Source organism: Propithecus coquereli, unplaced genomic scaffold (assembly GCF_000956105.1).
Source record: "Propithecus coquereli isolate 6110/MARCELLA unplaced genomic scaffold, Pcoq_1.0 Scaffold68, whole genome shotgun sequence".
Taxonomy (NCBI): Eukaryota; Metazoa; Chordata; class Mammalia; order Primates; family Indriidae; genus Propithecus; species Propithecus coquereli.
In genome coordinates, this window is record NW_012152840.1 from 8,303,737 (window position 1) to 8,328,427 (window position 24,691).

General features: G+C 43.0%; 1 protein-coding gene across 6 annotated transcripts in view; it reads right to left on the bottom strand.

The window, feature by feature from the left end:
- The window catches only part of MTSS1 (metastasis suppressor 1), a 155,645-nt gene that overhangs the window by 115,118 nt on the left and 15,836 nt on the right, over positions 1–24,691 (bottom strand). For all 6 annotated transcript variants that reach the window (XM_012660833.1, XM_012660831.1, XM_012660829.1 and 3 more), the window contains exons 2-3: positions 17,710–17,771; positions 14,095–14,168 (exon numbers count right to left, since the gene is read on the bottom strand). In XM_012660833.1, the coding sequence (XP_012516287.1) occupies positions 14,095–14,168; positions 17,710–17,771 (136 nt within the window). The remainder of the gene's footprint in view (positions 1–14,094; positions 14,169–17,709; positions 17,772–24,691) is intronic.

Sequence of the window (24,691 nt, forward strand, 5' to 3'; positions counted from 1 at the left end):
GGTAGTAATAAAAAAGCCCACAGAATCATAGGGAATTAAAAAATGGCAAAAGAAGTCTTTCTGGGAAAAACAGGGACTGAACTAGATCTTGAACAGCGTAGAAGTTGGAGACAGACAGGTGGGAGGAGACAGGCCAAGCAAGGGCAGAGGTGGAACCACCAGTGAGCGCCTGATGAGCCAGCAGGTGGAGAGTGGGCAGGGACCCAGAAGTCGCATGACATAGGAGCACTGTGACCTCTGTCACAGCTGCTTGGGGCTGTACAATTTATAAAACACTCCTGCAACCACGACCTCGTTTGACCTCCACGGTCACGGTCACCCTGAGAAGCAGGTGTGGAAGACCTGACTGTCAGAGCCAAGGAAACTGAGGTGTTCCGGCTGTACTGACCCACCCAAGGCCACACAGCTGGGATCAGGCCTCTCCCTACCGAGGAGGCAGCTCAGCAGGAACGAGAGCTCAAGCACTCTGCTCACGCCATCCCTGTTCTTACTTGACTTAATCTTTTGAGGGGAAAAAAAAAACACGTGCATATTTTCACACTGGGAAATGACCTTCTGATAAAAAGGAAGCAGTCTTTTTTTAGTAAGATGTGGACTTTTTACAGAGTTTTATACATACAACTTGGCAGAGTAGTGGTTTCTCAGATGAAACAATGCATGGACTGTCCAATTTCTAAAATCATAACTTGGTTATGAATAATTTAAAAGCTAGCAGCTTAAATGAACCAAGCTGTTCACAACTGCTTCAAAAAGGCATAGCCACAGTTCCATTAAATTGCCCAATAAAAACACCTTAAGGGTCTAGCTGGGTGGTTCTCAACCAGGGCTCATTTGCCCCTCAGGGAACATCTGGCAATGTCTAGAGACATTTTGGTTTTCATAACCAGGAGGATGCAGGGGCCAGGGATGCTGCTAAACATCCTGTAAGGCATAGCACGGCCCCTTCACAACAAAGAATTATCCAGCCCCAAATGCCAGCAGTGCCCAGATTGACAGACCTTGGCCTAAGCTCTGGGCTGGTTCTACAACTGATCCCTGAGAGGGGAAGAATGTGGGACTAAAGCCTCATACAGACCGGATGCACACTCCAGGCTCTGCTGCTTCAAAGGTGTGTGACATTTAAACCAAGTCACTTTCAAGTCATCAAGCCAGTCTCCTTGTTTGCAAAATGGGGTTCCCACCAGCGTGAGATAAAGCAGCTGTGGGGTGAACTGAGGGCCCCAGCAGGCAGAGGGTCCACAGTAAATGCTCAAGGCCAAGGCTGGACTGAGATCCCCAAATAGCACATATTCCCAATCTTCGATTTATCAAATGCATTTGGAAAAACAAACACCAGAGCAACAGGCATCCATCTAAATAAGGGTGGAGGCAATTTTACTGTCCTTCAATCTCATGAAACAGGAGTCTATACACCTGCAGTGGGAACGCAGGCCTCGGGGTCACTGTCATCTCCCTGCAGACATACTGTAGGTTCACCTGTAGCCAGTGACCAGCAGGAGCCCCTGGACCACTGGGGAGGTCAGGTGGCACATTTACATGGCTCACATTTCCCCGAGTTCCAGTATAAGCAACATGTCTTGCACTGGAGCTTAAAGCGTATTATCCAAATGAAGTATCACTCTCCTAATCAGCATCCGCCTTTGAACAAGCACAGATGGCAATCACGTGCTTAAGTGGCAGCCAAACGGCTGAAATCCGGCAAGCCATCCCAGGCTCTCAGATCTGGTTCTGAGAGAGAGGGGTCAGGAAACACAGGGTGGCCGGCACACGCAGAGTGCATAAGGTCTTTTGTCTGCTATCAAGCCCTTCTGGCGAACCAAATGACTCCTCCAGAGTCAGCGGTGAATGCCCTTGGCAGCCTTGCACACCCGTCACTCTCAAAGAGAACCTGCGGGTTAGCAGCACAGGAAGAAGAATGTTCACCCTCTCCTTCACAGTTCCGTTGTAATTTTATCAGATACCTTGGGCCATCTTTGTGAAGCTGTGTACTGGCCTACTTCTGACAATCACATTAAAAGGGTGCATACTAAAGGTCTCTTTCTGCCTTAGCAGAAATAGTATTTTTTCATTTTATTTGCAATCCATCTGCTTTTTCCCATTTCCTTATTTGAAAGGGAAGAAGCGGCAGCATTGTGTTGAATTGTGAAATGCGCTCAAATGCGGCTCTAAAGGGACACACCACCCTGGTGGCTGAATATTAGTTTCCATGGTAACTGGGGTCCCTGAGCCCTATCACACACAGCAGGAAATGCTGCAGATTTCCACAGCAGTATCTTTTACTAGAAATAAGAGTTCCACGGCAATTGTAAACATCTGGGAATCAAAAATCATGCGTGTGGGTGTGTATGTGTGTGTGTCTACTATGGCAATGCGGGAGAACCGAAGCCTAGTTATTCCTACAGTTAAGAAGCTTATGTCAAATATAATGAATGATTAAAATGTAAGCAAAAATAGCCTCGCCCCTCCAAAGATCCAAAAGAAAACAAAAATATCTTCCACAGAAAAAGGAAGGGCCAGAATGGAAACAAAAAACTGCTTTGGAAAACCAGATGGCCAAGGATTCCTTATGAACAAACAAGCAAACAAAAAGGTTTATAAACAATAATTGACTGAGAACACAGAATGGAGATGTTTTTCACGGCGCATGTCATCTCCTCCTTGAACACCCTCACTATGAAACTAAGAAGGCAAAGTGAACAACTGGTTAGTTAAGCAGCTTTTGGGGGAAACCGTGAGATAGGAAGCCCAGAGCTAGAGTCCCCACTCTTCCCCTTGCTAGCTGGGTGGCCTCAGACAAGTGACTTCACTCGCTAAGACTCAGTGTCCCCAGTAAAAATGAAGAGGTCACACTAGATACTAGGTGAGCTGTAAGGGAAAAAACCCTGTTCCTTCTTAAAAAGGAAAGACTAGAGAATTATGTCTTAAAAAAAAACAAAACACAAAAAACCCTGCAAGTAATTCTCACTTTAAGCTTTCTAAAAGTAGTGTATAAAAATCAAATTTCTTTAAAATGCATTAGAAGAATTCACTGCCAGATTCTTGGTGACAAAAGACCTTCTGCATTTTCTTTATTCCCTGAGCTATTTCCCAACAACACACTTTTCCTGCAGCAGAGAACACATGCACAAAGTGAAAATTTTAGTCCTAAGTAGTTTTCATACTTTGTGTATGTTTTCAAGCTGGGACTTTATCAGTGGGAGCAGAGAGGAGGTATCTATGGGGGTCTGGCAGAACAGACCCGTCCTAGAAAAATACTGGTTTGACAAGTCAAATGCCTTCAAGTTCACATTTACATTCCAGTTATTTTTTATCTGAGATGGGCAGGGCAGACCAAACCAAGTTCGTGGCTCTATGGCAAATGATCTCTCACAAGAAAGTATCATGCACCCCCACCCCCAAAAAGGAATTTCTTGCTTCATCTGAGCTAAAATAATTGCATTCTTTCATGAATGTTAATCATTATTTTACCAAAAGTGATCGCAATTGTGTTTGTGTGTGGCGCCAGGGATAGGGTGAGCTATTATTTATGAAGCCGAAACAAACAGTCTATGGGAAGCAATGGGAAAGGACTAGGATAGGAAAGAGGCAGAAGAAGTGGGGCGAGTAGTCACTGCTTGTGTACAAATGCACCGCAGCCCTGAAAGCTGGAAGGGGAAATGCTGAGTAAACCACTTCATTATGTGAACTGCCTAACAACACAAATAACCACGCTGCACACAAATCGACTCAGTCACCCATAAAAACACACATCCTCTCCAAGCACGGACCTTCCACCCCCACTGCCGCTGCTGCCACCGCCGCCGCGTCATTCCTGGGCATCAATGAGGGCTGCCGAGGTTAGGCAGAGAACAGCACACATCGTAATTCAAGCATCCGCTGGGAAAATACACCAAAGCATAACGGGGAAGCCCGACAGAAAGCAGTAAGGATAGCAAATGCTCTTCTCGGTTAGTGAGTGGTAAGACAATCCTTAAGAGGACGTACACACGTGCTTGGGTGTGGAATTCTGATATCCCTGCTGCAGGATTATAGAATTCCGGCGACATCCTGCTCCGGAGACCCAGGATATGCTTTTGTAAATGTGGGATTCCAGTGACATCCTTTCGGGCTAACACAGGATGACTGCTCTTTCAAGTGTCATTCCAGGAAGACACGATCAAAAGCGAAGCACCACTCAGGCAGGAATGCGGGTTAACCACAGTGAACAGTCCTCTCTGGCAACTGTTGCTACCCAACCAAAGATCAATAATAAAAGGCCACTGTAGAAGAGGGAACAGAGCTGTCATCAGGTATCAGTTTTAATATCAAGAAAAGATGAATGGCATTGGAAAGGAGGGATTCATTTTATTGCCATTAATGCTGGGTTCATGATACCACATCTCCCAGAATGTATGTATTTGCCCATCAAAATAATCATAAGCAAACACTTTCTAAGTCCATCCACCAAAAAAGGGGAAAAACAAGGAAAATAAGATCTATTTTTTAAATCTATAAAATAAACTCAATATATCTACGAATTTGTTATTTCTAGTCCTTATCTATATTGTGATTTGTAAAAAATGCTAAAAATGCACCTGTCACCCTACCGCCCTGAACTTAACACCTCTGAGTTTCACAGAAAGCACACCAAAAAACATGATAGCTTTAAAAAATGCAAAACAGTAAGACAAACTTTACATTCATGGGCCATTTTTAAAAAGTTGTTTCATCCTTAGCAGAAGGTATATGAGTAAACCTATTGTGCTAATGAGTTACAATGACTCAAACTATACCAGAGTAGAAAAGCATTAAAATGATGAAAGCAGAATGCGCATTGATGAACCCATTTAAAACAGCATTATATTTCTTACATCACCTCTACCTAGGACAATGATAGCTTCAAAATATCTGTACAAGGCCAGGCGTGGTGGCTCACGCCTGTAATCCTAGCACTCTGGGAGGCCGAGGCGGGCGGATTGTTTGAGCTCAGGAGTTCGAAACCAGCCTGAGCAAGAGCGAGACCCCGTCTCTACTAAAAATAGAAAGAAATTAATTGGACAACTAAAAATATACAGAAAAAATTAGCCGGGCATGGTGGCGCATGCCTGTAGTCCCAGCTACTCGGGAGGCTGAGGCAGGAGGATCGCTCGAGCCCAGGAGTTTGAGGTTGCTGTGAGCTAGGCTGACGCCATGGCACTCACCCCGGGCAAAAGAGTGAGACTCTGTCTCAAAAAAAAAAAAAATATATATCTGTACAAAAGGGCTTAGGAGCTAGGAATTTATCTTGAAGCTGTGTTTACATAATAACCACAGTTTTTAGCTATGTTGCATATAGGTATCAACAATGTTTACAAGATTTTTTATTTGTACTTCATATAAGATTGAGATCATAACAGGCACTCAATATAAAATATACAGATAGACATACACTTATGTAGACACATATAAAGTCTGGGTAGTTTGAGGGGCTGATGGAAGTCAGTGAGGCTACCCTAAATCTATCCCAAGTTTTGGTGCCACCATGGCCCTCAGGAAAGTGGTAAACATATCAGAGATCAGTTGTGCATGGAAACCAGCCACCCTGGGAGAGAAGACTTGTTTCTCTGTCATGTTAACCAGGAATCGGCTAAGCCCAAGTCCAATGCTTTAGTTCTTTCACCTAACAATAAAAAAAAAAATGCATTCAAAGGATTATAGCTATAAAGTCCCATCAATAATGGCTATGACATAACCCAACAGTAAAGTTGTTCTTTATGTGCACTTGTGGTTAAAGAATATTTATAAATGGTGAATATGTAACAATGAGGTGCCTGCCAGGCCTGAACACCTTGAACCCAGTTATTGTTCAACATTAGTAACTTTTTTGACAACTCTATGGAGCTCAAGAATATAGGTTCATTTTGCCAACTTCCTTATTTCAGGTAAAGAATCCATGAAAATTGCTTAAATGTACCTTGAAGGAGGCAACAGGTCAAAGGCTGACATGGGTTAAAAGATAGGTCTTCATCACAAAATAGTTTTCTCAAGCTTCTCCTCCCCATTACTGCTCCCATAAGCACCCTTTTTTGGTCACATTTTTCTCCTAAACATCACCTTCCCACCAAATTTTAATCCTACAAATGTATGACTGTCTGTTGATGTACTGGGGGCATGTCTGTGCCTTATATACAAAGAGAATAAGATCCTCTCTCCTCCTTAGGAACAAATTTTTGCTTCCTTAGAAATAATATTTTGTCCATTGAAAATGCATGAAACAGACATACTTAAAGAAGGAGGGTGTTTATTGTTTGGACTATAATTATCATGTACATGTACTTCTCCACCTAACCCACTCCCACATGCCTGCCCCAACCCTGCTACCACCCACCAACAATGCCTCAGAAACAAGGCCCCTATCTGATTGATCTTCCCATTCCCAGAGCCCAGGTACTTAGTAAGCCCTCAACAAAACTTTCTGATATAAAACCACATAAATCAGACAACTCATAAAATTTTACCTTTACTGCTAAAGCAGAACGAGTCTTTCTTTGTAGGACTAGGTATATGCCCTAGACCCGTGCTGTTCAATGTAATATAATATGGTAACCACTAGCTATCTATATGTGACTGTTTAAATTCAAATTTTAAAAAATTAAAACACACCAGGCACATTTCACATGTTCAACAGCCGCATGTGGCAATAGCTAGTGGCTACCATATTGAACAGGGTGGATGTAGAACATTTCTATCATCAAAGAAAATTCTATTGCACAGAAGGTCTCTGGTCCAGACTAAGAGGCCAGTTTGCCTAGGTGTTACTCACCAAGGTACGCAAAGGACGGTCAAGTCCTGGCATAAGGCCTACAATTAAAATCAAAACAAAACAAACAAGAAATATAGAAGAAAAGGTAATTTGTCTTTGCCCAGCCAATTCCCCACTTTAACCAACTACAAATGTTCTTATTTTTTTATACTTTCATTCTTACTCCCCATACCCACCTACAAATACAGCAATGAGACTTTTCAAAGCACAACTACCCACAGGGCAAAATTTTCTTAAGGCCTCTTCAGTATAATTCATAAGAATCAAAACTAAGAGGTCAAGTTCAAAACCCCAAAGATGAAACTTAATAGCAAGTTTTCTGAGTCATCTTCAAACTAGCATGCCTGGGTCCATATTAAAAAATATTAGAGAATACTGCTGGCCCATCCATCTTGCAGGCAAACTATGAAGTACTTCACTTGATAAATTTTTTAACAAATCAGCATTGTTTCCTGGGCACCTCAAATGTGTCAGTCTCTAGGAAATGAGAGCTCAGATGCCCCAATGACAGCTATATACAGGCTCCAGGTAAAATTACGCCCAGCCAGTTTTCCATAAGCATCAAGAGACGCTTTATGCTAGATCCTTTTTTCTCACACTATCTATAAAGCTTCGGCTGAAGTACGATCACCAGAAAAATTAATACATTAGCCTTGAATCTTTTGAACCAGTAAGTTTGGCTCTTAAAAATTACAGTCGAGCTTCTTTCTCACTCACTCACAAGTTTTCTCTTTTCCTATGAAAAACCTAAGGACAATAACTAGAAATAACTAAGAAAGCAGAACACAAAACCGGTTTGTGATCTATGGCCACAGGTTAGCAGAGTGTAGTTTTATGCCTTTTCATTTTTAATCAAATGAACAAATTTGACCACATTCCTTTAATATTCCTTAATATTCAAAGAATTTTCAGATCCACACCTGAAAGAGATGACTTTTTTTATGACTTTTTTTAAATTTAAAAATTTTTTCAATTTGAGGCTAGCATTTGCTAGGTAGCAAAAAGATAAGATAAATATTTAAGGTGATAAATATCCCAATTACCCCAATTTGGTCTTTACACATTACACGAATGTATCAAAATATCATATATACCCCCAAATATGTGTATCTATTATGTATTAGTTAAAAAAAAAGTTTACTAAATCCTAAGACTCTAATTACATGAAAGAGAGTTCTGGGCTTGAACATCAAAGTCAATCCAGAAGTTAAAAGCTAGTGAAGTCTCAATGAAACCCTGTGGTTAAACTAAAACTTGGGGGCAAACAACAGCAGTCTGGCTGGAACTTGGAAACTGCCTCCCGGCACCTTCTCCCTGCAAAGGGATGATTCCCTCCCCTCCCCCACCCTAGCAGAAAGCAGGAGGGCTGCCTGCCACACAGCAATCTCATCATGGAAGAACCAGGACCCACTTTCAGCAACAAAGATATATGAAGTCACACACCGCATCAGAGACTCGACCTCAGCGAGGGGTCGCCAAGATCCAAATTCTGAACTCAGAGCGGAATCTGGCCGAGACCCTATCCCAACAGTCTGCTGCCCCCAGGGGTGACAGGCTTCCTCCCCAGGATCCACAGAGGTGTGAGTGTGGAAGCTGTTGTGTATGTTCTATCATTCATTCAGCAGACGTTGTCTGCACACCGCTAAATGCCAGATGCTTAGCATTTGGGAATCTGGGTTCCTCAGAGAGGACACAGCCCCTGTCCCAGCAGCATCTGCAGTTCGGTGGGGAAGATGGTGACAGCACAGTGAGGCGAATGCTCTAACAGTAGCCGTGCCAGAGGCCCTGAGCAAGGGCCCGGTTTACTTCCTGGGGGGAGACAAAGGTTTCAGAGGTGATGTGACCTTACATTGCCCTTGGAAGACAAGCAGCAGATCCCGAAGCATACGAGGGGGTGGAGCGGGGGTGGAAAGGGCATGCCAAGCCTGGAATGCACATGTGCAAGCAGAAAGGGATCAAAGGTTTTAAGGGTTTCAGGAAACAGTGGGTGGAGTTGCCAGCCACGGGTGGGAGATGTCATTGGACAGGTGGGTTATGGCGAGATGGAAAGAGGCCTTACGTGATAGCACAAACAGACCTCCCTGGAGAGCAAAATCTCCGACAAAGCTTTGCAAAATTGGAGGTTCCAGGGTACCACTCAATTATTCTGATTCCATAGGTATAAGGCAGGGCCCTGAAATCTGTACTTCGAAATGAACTTTAGTGATTATGATGTATGCTGCCGGATCTGAAGACCACAGCATTTAGCAAAAATCTATACTAAAAACATGTATGACATTTTTAAGAACTAAGCCTGCAGCAATTGTCTTCACCAACTTTGGTGATCTGGCTCACTGATTAAAGCTCCAGTCTGACAGTCCAGCCATCCATGGCGATCCTAGGAGTGCCAGCTTCCACCTGCCTTCCTCATGCGTCACTCCAAGTCTGAGCGGGGTCTTTTTTATAACTCAAACCAACCCAGATGTCCAGCTGCAGTTTCCCCTTTTCCTTTCCAATCTTCTACTCTGTTATTGTCTGTTTAACTTGGCTTCCTCCACTCCCTTTGTCCCCAGAGCAAAAATTGGAAGCTGTGAAGATAATACAGAAAAAGAAATTTACACTGTCCAACTGCATTCACATTTAATGAAGGCCAAAGCAAGATTTAAAAAGCACAGAATATTGGAGCAAAAAAAAAATGTTACTTGTGATCATCTAGTACCCTAGGCTCTTTTACAGGTGGGGAAATTTAAACCCCAGAGAAGTGAAATATTATATATCCAGGGTCACGTAGCTGGCAAAGCCAGAAGTCAAAACCAGGCATCCAAGGTCCAAATCTAGTTACTATTCCAACTGCTATATGTATGTTTGTTGTTGTTGTTATTCCAACTACCTAGATTGTTTTTGTGCTACATAGATTTTTTTTAATACATTCAGGACCAAGTAATTTCAAAAGCAAAATACAAGCTTATATGAAATCCAGGAGCTCTTCACATAAGGATGTATAATTTAATGGTTGGTTAACATGCAGGCTCTGGGCCAGACTCCAATTTCACCACTTATTGGCTGTGTGACCTTGGTCAGTCTAGGTAAGCTCTCTGGCCCAACTTCATCACCCAAAATGGAGATTGTAAGTACCTACTACATAGGCTGTTATGAGAACAAAAGGAAAATATATGTACATGTACACCACACAAAACAGAGCCCAGCCCATGATACAAAGTCAATAAAGGCTGGCTATCATGATTTTCAATAGTACTAATAAAACCATGCCCACTTTTTTCAATGATTGATAAAAGATTGTGGACATTAAAAATGATCTAGTCGATTGTCAGATGGGATAGGATTCAGTTCCTTCCTTCTTAGAATCTTAAACTTCTTCCTATGGGTTTGGTGTATCATCTAAACATCACTGAGATAGTTTTTCGAAGCCATAAAAGTAATTACAGAGGCACAGAGAGGCAGACAAAAATGAAAGTTGCACAGCACTGTGTTCTTCAAAGGCCCTTGCTGACACGAGCAAATGCCGCAGTGGCCATGAACAGCCAGAGCTGACTAACAGGAAGGGTTTCATCTGCCCAGTGCTCCTGCCTTCAGTGAAGCAGCAAGCAAGTCCCTGATGGCGAGGGCACAGGCTCACAGGTGTAAGAATTCTGTCCCACAACACGGGCCACCTCTCCTGTAGAGTGCTGATTTCTTAATTTCCTTTTTTTTCACCTTACTTTTTTGAGTAACCCAGACAACTGCATGCCACTCAGTTTAAACATTTGTCAACTTCTATGATAGGCCGTGTGCTGGTCCATTATGGATACAAAGAAAGTGGAGACCCTGTTCCACAATGCCTAGGGTGCTGTGTATACTGAATGCCTAAGACTAATTCTTTGTGGCCAATAATACAGAAAAAGGTGTACTTTCATATTTAACACAAATTGTATATTTACTCTGGAGTATAAAATCAACAAAATATGAGAATGCGTCTAATGCTAATAAATTCAAATTCCATTACGGTTTAATTGTTAACCGCAATACACACGTCATAATATCCACTTGTACTCTTTCATTTTAAAAAACAATGAAGAAAATAATTGAGTTCTAACTTATTTCCACATTAACAATAGGTATTAATGACAAGATTGATTTTGCTTTTATAGTGACTAGTTTAAAAAATTTTTCTTGAGTACATTTTATTAATAGCTAATGCAAAAGATTTGTTAGAAAGGACAAAGACTTTTCAGAGGCGTTTCCTTTCAGAAACAATATGAAATGCTAATATTTTGGAAATCAGAGACCTGTTAAGCTTGAAATTCTGGACGTTTGCCCAAAAGAGATGTATTTAAGAATAACTGCAATTCTCTTCTACCACTTCTAGCAAGAGGGACTCAGAAAAATACATCTGAAGCCTCTAAGCCAGGGAGTGAACTAAGGATACTTTTTCTGCAGTGGGTACCCAGTAAACTGCAAACTCTATTAGAGCTACAGCCCATACTGAACTTAAGTTCAAACCTCTTTGCTGCTGACCAAAACAGCTTGAAGCACTTTCTACAGATACGTCATTTCCTTGACGATCCATACACCATTAAAAATAGATCACTCCGATAAAACTCCAGAAGGATGTATACCTGGACATTAACCACAACACAGCTTGTAATAGCAAATACCTGAAGATAACCCAAATGTCGACAGAATAATGATTAAATTGTGCTATATCCAGAAAGTGAAATTCCATTTGGCCGCTAGAAAGGACAAGGTAGATCTATAGGTACTGAAGTGGAAAGATAATTGTAATACATTATGGAATAAAAGCACAGGAACCATGTTTTTTAGGAGTTACCTTCTGAAAAAGATCACATGGATATATTTTATTCCTCAGATCATTCCACTTATTCTGTAACCAGTTTTTTTCTTCTCAGAGGTGTTTATGTATGCAAATATTAATAAATCTATAAATGACACTAAACCCAATCCCTAGGTAGCCTAAGGATAGATTTTACTTTATATAAAAACTAAAGAGCATGTTCTATATTTTTAAATTTTTAAACAAGAATTAACTTAATAAAAATCACTTTGGATACTTACTGCCATACAAGAAATACATTCAAGTTTCTCTTACGGTCTCCAGAAAATACACTTTCTATCCACTATATACTTTTTAGGTCAGATGAGGGCTCACATGCACACACTCAATGAAAGTATTAATACACACAGATTCTAAACACAAAGTATTCTAGCATTACTAAAAATGGCTTGAAATCCAATAGTTTAAAAATATGTCAAGGCAGGGGTTTGTTCTCTGTGACATTATTTGTCTTTGGTCAAATATATCACCTCCAAACTCCTACTCCACCCCCATCACCAGCACAGAGAAGCTTTTCTGGGATTTTTCCCCCACAAATAATTGCCATTTTTCCTCCCTTTAAACCATGACAATTTCCAGCCAGCTCCAGTGTCCCCCCGAGAAACACTCTGGGGAGGAGCGTCTCAAAAACCCAGGTTCCCACTGCAGGAAATTATGGACAATCAGGGGATCCCTTCCTAGTCAATCCAGTAAGATCCATCCCATAATTAAACAATTAAAATATAAAAACATTAGGAATCACAGAGCCTCAAACATGCAATGTCAGATATTAAAGTTCTTTAAAACAGTAGAGCAGCTTCAAAAAAACAAAAGGAAAAAGACATTCTAATGGCTATTACAGAAAGATACCAGTATGGCTGACAAGGCCTGTTCCAGAGACTGCGGAAATAGAAGAAAATACAAAACAGACCCAATACTATTAACAGTGGTAAACACTGGCTGCATGTCACATTCTTCTTTATGGCTGTATTTTCTTAAGTTCCTATAACAGACACACTAAAGCTACATAATAATTTTTTAAAAGGGCTTTGAAAAAGATACCGGTTAAGATCCACACCACACTAACAAACTGGATGGAAACCATGGCTCTGATGTCTCAGTCAAATTCTCCCAGAGAACCTTTTGAAACACCACTGGCATCTTGGAAATGAGGAGAAATATTACCTGCCCTGGGAAAACCTCCCCAACTTCCCAAGCTGGGGAGCTAATTGCTCACTTTTCTATAATCCCCTAGCACTCTGTTCTACCACTATAACCGTACCAAACATACTATTTCTACACTGAAATTTCTTATTTGTACATCTCATTTTCCCCATTCAATTGCAAGCTCCTCCAGGACAAGGAGAGTAAAGTAGTGATTTTTGTGGTCCCATGACAGTGCCTGAAATAAAAGGAGTTTGAGTTTGTTAAATGAATGAGTAGTGTCCTCACTGCAAATTCATGCAAATATTTAATTATGCACCTGTAGTAAATGGGTATCTACTCAAATCCATAGGAGGTACCTTTCATGCACTTCTGAGAAACTAAACTCTTGTGGGACTGGGAACAATACCCCAGCACTTGTCCTCAATACCCAAATATTCCAACATTACCATGACAATGAAGAGAACAGGCATGTAGCTGCCAGTGCAACACAGGAGACCCAGACAGGTAAGACAAAGTAAAAGGCAGGAGAGAGTCACTGCATTGGAATGAAAAAGAAAGTACCTCCCCCTTTGAAATAGGGACCTCTCCGTTACTACTAACATTGTATTTCATAAAGATGGTGGTACGTACGGCGTATTTTCTTCTTATACCTTTCACATGTTATGAATATCCTTTGTATGATTCAGTATTCACTGAAAACATAAAATTTTTCCAAAAGAGTTCCCTTTGTTTATCAATTTAATAAATATACTTAAAATACCTACTATGTTGTAGGCACTATGTTTTGGGGGTTCAGACATGAATAAGTCATAGACTCTGGCTCAAGGGGTTTGCAGTCAAATGTAAGAGACACAGATAGATACAATGCAATGGGACACTCTTTATAAAAGGGTTTCTTGTTTTATGGGAACCCAGGAAAATGGTCTATCCAATCATCCCCACTGCTTCTCATTCCACAGAGGAACAAGAAAAACCACAGGACAACCCACGTGAGGGGGGAGAAAAAGAAGTTGCAACTAAAGGCATAGCTCAAGGTTCTATAACCAGCACGTCATTAAAGTGACCAAAAAACACATCAAGCCACCTCATGCAAAAACAGTGGTTCCTTCTCTTTATTTTTCATTCTTCTTCACATGTGCTTTACTATCTGGAAAACTAATTGCGACTTTTAATATGTGGAAGCCCACAGAGTTAAAAAAAAAAAAAGAAAGAAAATGAAAAACATGAGTCAGCTAAGCTCTGATAAGTTAAGCTATATCTTCTCGTGCAGCCACCCAAGGGGAAGAGCCCACATGCTGAATTCAGCTAATGCTGGAAGCAGCCGCCATCTGCTTACCACGTGTGTTGGTGGCCATGTCAGCCACTTTCTGAAAGGCATCCAAGAAGGCAGCTGCTGCTACTACTGTTGTCCTGAAATGCAAACAGATAACAAAAGCATGAGGAATGCCTCACACTAGCAAATTCATTTCAGCTCAAAAGCTAAAACCTCTGCTAAGGAGTGAATGTAACTTTCCAGGAGAAACAATTCCACTAGATATGGACAACCACTGGCTTGCTGGACCCACTTTTTTCCACTACCCCAACACTACCCCAACAGTGTCCAGCTCATTTGGTGCTAATCAATAAATGTTAGTAAACCTTTCCATTCCATTTCATCTGACTGTATAAAATTATTATCAGGCAAAATTTTGCAAAGGTGGAAAAGACAGGTGTTTCTACCTAAAAGAAGAAACATAAAAAATATAAGTGGTACAGGATAGAGTAGGAAAACAATATACATACATATGAACTGGGCAAAGGAATCTCGGACAGAGATCGTGTAGTTTAAATTCATTTTAGGAATGGGAAAACTGAGGCCACAAACACAAAGTGACTTCAAGATCCCTAGTTCACACCAGAGCTGGGACTAGCACCCCAGTGTTATGACTCACAGGCCCATGCTAGACCCAAGACAAGACAAGATCCTGGCAGTGTGACTTTTCTTCCTAAATCCTAATTATAATGAACCTGAGATACCATTTTTTTAACTTTAGGATTCTATTTCATCTGTATCTTCTGAATTCCTAAAAGCTGAGAATGGGAGAAGTTACCCTACTCATTTTAGTGCCTAGAAATTGTTTTGAATTCTCAACATCCTCTTGAGCACTATAAGATGCCCTGAGTACTCTGTGGTCTACTGGTTCCAGGAGTGATGACCTAAGACACCACTTAGTGGAGAGCAGTCAACACGCCAAGCCAGGTGCATAGATGCCACACAAACAAGCCCCAGAACTAGCATGTGAACACTACACAAATGAACTCACAGCGGCATGCTAATTTTCAAGTATTTCGTACATGAATCCAGTCTTTACTGAGCAATCCCCAAGAAGGCAAAGTTGCTGAAGGAAGAATAACAAAAAGGACTAGAAAGGAAAGAGTTCAAAATGGGGGAAAAGGAAAGAAATGGCCTTTAAATACAAGCAACACTGGTTACGAAACAAAAGGTTCCTGGAAGGTGCTGGGAGTGGTCCGTGGGAGAACCTGGGTGACAGTCCCTTAGAAGAGCCAAACTTCAAAATGAGGGCTGATATTTTCCAGTAGAGCAAGAAAACATTCTGCTCTAATTTTTTTTTTAAATAATGATGTATATACACACAACACAAATCACTTTGCAGCATATTTTTTAAAGAGTTGACAACAAATGCAAACCCTGGAAAAGTTAGCTTTATCGAACACCCTGGAATTTATGAATAGTTCATTCTGATTTATAATTAATATCTGACACAGTAGCTGGATTTATTCTCATCCAACTCAATGCCAACCATCCAAATTTAATGAGCCAGCTGCAGAGGTGCCTTGCATATTACGTAGTCACCAGCGCTCCACTGAAAATTAGGATGATGGTCAATTTTGAGGAGGTAAGGGCTTTTAAATGATAGTCATATTTCACTGTCTGATGTAGTCACAAGACATCCTGGCCCTCGCCAATGGGGCAGAGCAAACATGCAACCATTGGCAGCACAGAGGAGTGATTCCACTTAAATGCACTGAGACTGGATGTCTCTTTTGCAATCTAAACTTCATCCTTTCTCTACACAGAAAATTAAACCATGTGCATGAGGTCCCTATAGTACTCTCAGCCCTGCATTAGAAATTTGACAAAATAATAAAAGAAAGGGTCCCTGCCCTCAGGCCTAAATATCGTTTAATAATATAAACTGTGCCTTGTACCAGCAGGGATAAGATAAGTTTTACTTTATATGTTTAAGACAGCTAATCAGTTCATTACTTTAAGCTTTAGCATCCTCACTGTAAAAGGGGAAGAGAACCATTTTCCTGGCCTATCCTGAAAGCCTGCCAGACAATTAAATGAGGCCAAATAAGAAAAAGTGGGGGAAAATGTACTTAAATGTTTTACTGTATTCCTACAGAAGGAGACCTCCTACAGGACAGAGACTAAACCACCTGAAATAAATGGTAAGCATGGCAGAGGAGGGGGAGGAGATGTAGCCGTACAAGGGGAGGCCGGTGAAGGCCTCAAATGAAAAGCCTTGAATTCTAAGCACAGGAGGTTGGATCTGATCGAGCAGAAAGTAATCACAGGTTCCTACGCAGGGAACAGTGAAGGACTTGACAACTGGAAAAGGCACTGTATTCCGGAGCCCACTGTCCATCTGAGGCCTGTTCACAGCTCTGGAAATCCCAAGTTCATAGATGGAAATCCCAGGCCCACAAAGCTGAAGGAATGAATGGGGGAAAAAGATCTACCCTTCCCAAGTCCTTCTCACCTAATCTATAGGTGAGCCACGGAACCTCCAGTCCTATGGCTAAAGCTCTAGGCAGTAACCTGCTGTCCACGGGCAAAGGCCCAAGAACATGCCATCACCTTTCACCACACGTGGCTCTTTATCCTAGAAAACACCTTCATGCTCTGCCCTCTGAACCCTCCTCATCCATCCAAACCAATGAACATCATCCCCCAAACGCTGTGCAGGGAATCATCAATATACTTTTTTAAATGTCCCATCCTTCGTGGAGCACCACTAAGTACAATTGTATCCCTTCTCTACACTGATTTAAAAGGGTATAGTTTTAACAAGAAGATGTTGACGTGTTTTCTATTTCATATCGAATGATACAAGCACATACCTAGGCAACAATCGCCCATTGGAATGGATCAGCACTAGATCTTGTTTGTTTGAACAGCTTTACTGAGGCATAATTTACGTACCATAAAATTCACCTTCTTCAGGGTATGATTCAATGGTTTTTAGTAAATTTAGTGAAACCATCACTATAATGTAATTTCAGAACATTTCCAAAACCCCAGAAAGATCTCTCTTACCCACTTGCAGTCAATCTCCTATACTATCCCTATGCCCAAGTCACCACTAATCTGCATCTGTATCTACAGATATGCTTTTTCCAGACATTTCATGTAAATGGAATTATACAATAGTCAACACTAGGTTTTAAACTCTTTATGCAGTAAGGCCATGAGCAGGAAGGAGGAGAACATGGAAAATGGAGCCAGACTGCCTACGTTCCAATCCCTGCTCTGCTATTTACTAACGATATGACTATAGATATGTTATTTATCTATGCCTCAATTTCTCCATCAGCAAAACGGGGAAAATATCTGTACTTACCTCATGGGGTTGTGAAATTTAAACAAGTTAAACACCTGTCACATAGAGAGCTCTACATAAATACTGCCCATTGTTACATACAGTACCTCATTTGACCCTCAAAATTCCAGTGGAAGGAGGCAAAGCAGATATGGGTCCAATTTTACACACGGGAATGAGGGGCCAGGAGAATCTGGCCAGTAAGTGGTAATGCTCCAATCAGAACCCACACCACGCCTCTCTATCTGTAACACATCCAAAATTAACCCCAATCTGCATCTTGGTCCTTCACACTCCATCTAAGGACGTTGTCTTTTTCCTGTAGGACATGTGCTTCTACTTACCGAAGCTGGGACTGCAGCTTTCCTGCTTTGTTTATGAAATCTTCCCAAACTGGATAGCTCCCCTGCAACAAATCAAAGCCATCAGTAAGTCACACTGTGATAGACATCTGATTATGACATTAACAAAACAACCAATTCCAATTATGCAGGGAACAATCTGTATGTTCTCTTCCTTGGCAGTGTCTGTGATATGTTGCCCAAATTGCATATACATGTATTGCCTCAGGAACGGGTTTAGAACGTGCTCAGTCCCTGTAATCTTGTAAATACTGTGGACACGGACTGGAACTAGTTGGGCAGAATCTAACACATACGCTTGTTAGTCAGTAGATGGCGGATCCAAATTTAACCTGTGCAGAACATTTAAGGCTCTGTCCTGAAGCACTTGCTCTTCAAGATGGCCCTGGCTGTTCTCACCCTTGTCCCAAACAGCAGGAAGGAGGAAACCAGAGTAGGCTCCTCCCCAGGAACAGGTAGCTATGGGGAAGCATTATTAGAATATCAGAATCTCAAGGCTGGAAAGTCACCTAAAACAGCCACTCAGCTGATAGTTTAAACCCAACATCTACAGACAATATGGCAACAGGTGGTTCCCCAGGACACTTCAACTAACAGGGAACTCACCCCCTCCCAAGGCAGCCTTTATCAGCCACCCTGTCCTTGATGTTCAGGCAGCTCTAGTTCTAACCTTCTTGGATCCCTCAGAGTTAAGACCAGTAATTCTCCTTTCACTTGAAAGTCTTTTCAAAACCCAATCCATGTCCAGTCCCATTTCTCCACAGGACCCTGTTTCTCACCCCCACAGCGTCCCAGAGACACTCTATCAAGTCTCTCTACCCTTCTAAGTATGGTGCTCAGACATGAACTCAAAACTACAGGTACGAGTCCGACCAGGGCAAAGCAGACGGGGGCTGACACCTCCCTTCCCATATACATTAAATTTATATTAAGATCGAATAGCCCACCAACCAAGAGGGGACTCAAAATCAACCCAGAAAGAAGGAAACCATGGGTAGAGAAGTGGTGTTTGGCCCTGATCATTTAAATATAAAACCAAGACTAAACACCCAGGACTTACAATTGCAGAATAGAGCGTAAATGTCATACACTTCGACAAGGTAAAAATAACACATGCCACATCTTGATTTTGTTGTTAAGGACAGGAAAGAGAAACTATAATGAGGTTAAATCATCTCATCTTTCCTTACAAATGCCTAGTCAAAATGGTCTAAAACTGCAACCAAGATAAAACAAAATGATTTCACCTTCCTAATGGTTTTAGCCATCTTTTTTTTTTCCCTTACCCATAGAGCAGTTTCTCAACCTCAGCACTACTGACATTTGAAGCCAGATAATTCTTTATTGTGGGGGGCTGCCCTGTACGTCATAGGATGTTTCGCAGCATCCCTGCCCTCCATTCACTAGATGCCAATACCCCTACCCTCTGGTTGGGACAACCAAAAATGTCTCCGGACATTGCCAGAAGTCCCCTAGGGGGCAGATTCACTCCCAGTGAAGAACCACCGCCTTAGAGGCACATCTGAGAAACCGATTTCTTTTGTTAAAGAAACAGTTATCGGAAGCTCAGCAGTTTCTTCAGTATTACTTCCGTTTCATTTTCTGTTAAATGAAAGTAAAATTAAATGTTTTTTATTTTTAAAATATCTTGCATAGCATGCATAATAAGAACACCTTGTTATAAAATTGCCTATTTATATACTTCTCTAGCTATCAGTTCTGTCTCAAAATGTACATAGAGATATCTGGAAAATTGTCTACCAAATATTAAAATGGGTTATTTCTGGGAGCTAAGTGTTGCTCTCTTCTTTGTACATTCCTCTATGGCTAGAGTTTTATATTTTCTTTTTGTAAGGGTCATGTATCATTTTAATGAAAACAATAAAGTCATTGCACAAAAAAGTTTAAGATCAAATTAGAGGTTCTGGCTACAACAGCACCATGAATTTATAATCCCCCCAAACCCTATAGTCTGTTTCGCACATGCTGCCAGACCACGCCCATCAGTTCTGCATTTGTGCATGTGAGACCTGTGTGGCCCATGCACAGGTCTATGGATTTATTCCTCTAAGCAGCATGTGCTCCCATGGGATACCTAGCTGCACCAGGGCAGGGATCCCGTCTGACTGGCTCCTGGCAGAGGCCCTTCGGCAACTACACCTGACCTGTTGTCAACCAACACCTGTGCACAGGTATTATCACCACGTGGCCTGCGTCCTGGGTTTGTACCCTGGGAGTTTCTTCAACCCAAGAGCAGAACTGTATATTAACTGATATGAAACCTTACAAGAGCTCAGGCTACCACTGTAGGCCCATCAAGACATCACGGGGGAATCCTAATTATGGCACCCAATATACTCACCATTATCTTATCAAGTCCAGATACGAACACTCTTCCTACATCTACATCCAAGTAATTAAAGAGATAAGGGTCAAGATCAGAGTCTTCTGGCTGGCCACTCCAGATCTCTGTCCACAGGGACAACAGTTGGCATCCTTAAGGGCATAAAGGTTCAACTGACCAATAACAGCCTCACCTGGCCATTCCTTCTCTTTCTGAGGCACAAGACACAATGAAAAGCCCTTTGAGATGCCTGAGCATGTTCAGAAACACTGTCCGCCTACTTCTAGGCAAAGGTGCCATCATCTCTCAGCTACACAAGGGAGAAGGACAGGAAGGCCAGAGCCTCTCCCAGCAACCACTGCCATCCAGGGAGCCCTGAAGAAGGCCACTGAGATGATAAATAGTAGTTCTTATGGAAAAGGTGAGGCATGCTCACTGAGAACACACAGGACTGGCAGAGTCTGGGCAGCCGAGTCCTGAGATCTAGCCAGCAACATACTGAGGGAAATCACTTCACCTCTCAGGCCCCATTTCTTCATAATGATAATAATAAAAACAAATAATTCAATATCCATTAACCAACACTACCAACTGTTGAACATTGAAAGAATGTAGGAAAGGAATAAGGAACACAAATGGAAGAGTCCAATCTCCCGGACTGAGTCTTAGCTCTCCCATTTGCTATGTGACATTCCACAAGTCATTCAAGCCCTGGATGGGGATAAGTCACTATTTCACAGAGCTGGTGCGAGGAATACATGAGGTCACACATAAAAAGTGCTGGGCGTGCCTGGAACATAGTAAGTGCTCAATAAACATTTCTATGAGGATGTTTGTGGGAGAGAGGTCAAAAACTCTCGAAATCAGACTGTCTCTCCAAGCTGGAATCTCTCTTCTTAGTCCCAGCTGTGGAACCAGCCAATGTGGGAAGCATTCTGCACCTCCCTATTAGTTAACCACGGTTAAAGCAGAAACAGAGCGAGGCAGCTGGGTGCACAGTACCAGACGATGTGTCTGCCACTCCTAGGCAAACAGTGGGGTGGAGTACTCGATCCCAAGATGAATGTGCCTGAAATCGACAACTGCTCAAACTACTTAAAAAAACCCCACTTATCTGCCCACACTTGGAACCTCATTTCGGTTTTTACCAAATTAGCAACCAATGAAGGGTCCCCTCTCTAGTCAAGGGGTACAGCTCACAGCTCCCCACCTACGAACACCCACTCAGCCACAGGAAGGCCGCCCAAATCAGCTCTCTCCTGACTTAATGATATTTGACAGTCTATCAAAAAGTGTCAGGCCCACATGTTTTAGGCAATATATAATTTAATGGATTCTAAAAAAAGGGAAAAAATCAACTTCTAAGAACATAAGACAAAAACCTCCTTGTTGAGAAATGAAAAAAGAATGTGTAAATGTTATTATTAATAAAATTTAAAAGCAAGGTGACGTCGGGTTGTTCCAGATTTTTTTAAGTATCTTTCAAGGAAAAAAAAGAAGTTTCTACCCACCTGAAAGCAGTTTTACTACAAAAATTCAAACTCTTGGAGGAAGTAAGAAAGGAGGGAGAAGGTAACCATAGAAAGATTAAATGGCAACAGAGAAAGAGCCCTGGATTTTTGACTATAAGACCGCGTAAAAGTGACCATACTCAAGTTTCAAAAGAAACCTGCAAACCAAGACACCGCCAACCCTTTTAGAAAGCAATTCTCATATAGTTTGATTTTCTAATCTGCACCCACCCACCAAGAAGTCCCAGAAAGCTCTCTCCTAAGGTTGCTGGCTGTGCTCTATTCATGTCGAGGAAATCCCCAGGAATGCACTCCCAGAGCTATGAAAACGCTTCAACACAGACCCCACTGTGGAGTCCACCAGAGAGAGCACACAAAGGCTTCACAATTTTCCAGACAGACCAAAATCGAAGAAAACAAAACTCCCACCAAGCCCCCAGGCTCTGCCAAGTCCAAAGTCACAAGGCAAAGGAAGAAGACTCTCCTCCAGGAATTGCTTGAATTTCTTTGGAGAAGAGGGTAGGGAGTTTTCTGGAGCACTACAGGCAGTGTGTGGGAAATAGAACTCAGATCACACCAGGTTCTGACAGAAAGGAAAAGGCCCCTGTTAAAGACACGGGAGGAGAAAGCCAGTTTGTTTATAAGCATATAGAGGACTTCCTTAATCAAACTCCGTGACAGTGAGAGATAGGGCTCCCTGAAGACAGAGCTAATTCACACTCCCCCCACACACCACCCCGATGGCTGTCTTCTCTTCAAATATCCAGGGGGATTCAGCCATCTTGAAAACTCCTACTTAGCCCTCACTACCCAGCTCATTTGTCACCTCTTCCAGAACATTCTCTGACATGCCCCCAACTTCCCGCCTACCCTCCCAAGTTAGCTGCACCTACTCCCTCCACTTATCACATCATCATATAATCAGCCACCTATGAGCCTGAGGGACAAGGACAGAGAAATGGGGGAGGAAGGAAAAGCATTTCCAGTAAGAGGCACAAGGCCAGGGAGGCATTGGACATGGCTGGCTCTCTCTGGGAGACACTGGAGTGGTGTGTTTACACTGGGGTGACACAGCAAGTTGGCAAGATGGCCAAGGGGGCCAAGGCCTAGAGCCGACCCACAAATGGGACAGCAGGGCAGAGCAGGATGGCCTTCATTCAGATGTCGAGTGACATAAATTCCAAACCAGCCCGATGATGGGAGAACCTGGCTGATGGGTCACATCATTGGTGGCAGCCTGGTCCCTCTGGGGGCGAAGAGAATAATGATGTCATTTTCTTACTTTTTAGGGAAAAGGCCTCTAAATCTCCTTCAATTCCTCAAGAGTTTGGTGGCCACCTAAACAAATCTGCCAGCTGGCTCCCCACCCCCACCTGAGTTGCTCTCCTCATCTTCCTCCTCCTTCCTCCACTTTCCCCAGGGCCAGAAGGCCGGGGCAGACCATTCACCTAATGCAGGGCACAGGAGTCAGCCAACAGCCACTCTGGCTTGTGGTTCTGTTTGGCTTTGTTTTGTTTTGTATTAAACAGAGGCCCCGGATGGCATCCCACCCATGGTGCAGGAGAATAAACCGTGTGTAACTCATCCTCATGGCTAGCTAACAGCGCTCCATAAATAATGCAGCAACCGCCTCTCCCAGCCCAGCCCCTCTGTGACAGCGGAACCCCGAGGGACAGCTGAGGGAATTCGACACCACACTGCCACACAGGCACAGAGGGGCCAGGTACTGTGGCCACCAGAGAAAGGGCAACTTGAGAGGAGCTAGAGGGCTGGGCAGGACTCGCAAGAGGAAGAAGAATTCGGTTTAGTCAGGAACAAAATAGGAATGAGCAGAGCACAGGCTATAGAGCTCAGAGGCCTTTCTTCTGCCCCAGAGGTGCCAGACAGAGGCTGGCTCACAGCTATGGCTGAGAATTCAAGCCGTAGGGCTTATGACTGGCCAGATAACTTCCCAAGCATCCCTCTCCACCCTGACAAGCATCGCTGTCACCATCATGGTCATTAAGCATGACCACTTTCTAAAGAGTTGCTAGGTGCCAGGTGTATATATTGGCCTTTCTCAAACTTTAATTTACATATCATCACCTGGGGAGTGGGTAAACATGCAGGTTCTGATTTGCTCTGAGTGTCGCTGGCCCACAGGCACTGTCATTACATGTCACAACAGCCCTGTGAGGCAGGTGCTGCTATAATTTACAGCTGAGGAAACTGAGGCCCAGAGAGGTTGCAGCAAAGTGGTCCAGGCTGAAATGAGATGCCAGAGCTGGCTAGCGTGGCAGTCCGAGTGTTCCCTGACTCTGGGAAGTGCAAACGGCCAGATGGACAGAGTTCAGGGCCACGGGGCTGCAGAGGGTGGCTCAGACAGCAGGCTCCTGCTTTATCTGCCAGTCCTGTAGGAGCCCCAACAAAGAGTGTTGGCCCCTGAACACACAACACCTGATTACAATTGCAGACAGCCCGAGGGAACCATAATGCCACCATGGGCAGGACCCCTAACTACGTGAAAAAGAAAACACGCAGCACAAAACAAAAAAAAACCCTTTGTGCAGAAAAAGGCCTGGTAGAAATACACTGAAATGGCCACAGTTGCTGTCACTTATGGTATGACTATGGGGTAAATTTTATCTTATCTTTGGGTTTTCTGTGAACACGGGGCCTGATCTTCCTCCCCCAGGAGATCAGCAGAGCCAGTCTGGAAGGGGCTCTTCAATCTCCCGGTGCTACAGCCACCCCTGCCACCGTGTCCCTCCCCAGGTTTGTGGCAACCTCAGCAGGGCGAGCATGAGGAAAGCAGCCGACACCATCCTTCCCCTTCTTCTAGGTACACCCCTGATGAGCTCCGACTCCAGGGAAACGAAGAGCAAAGCAGCTTGGAGAGGAGCCGGCACCTTCTGACCTAAGCCAGAGTGTCTCTGGATTCCGCGCTTCCTCAAGCGTGAGACAGGAACCCACCGCGCTTCCAGAAGTGGGTGTGCAGGATGATGGACAGGACCTGTGAATGCCTGTCACAGCTTCGTCCCCAAAACCACCCTTCCCCACCCCATCCTGCAAGATGAAGGGCTCCTAAGATCCTCAGATGAAAGGCACTGGGTAAGCCCATCCATCATAA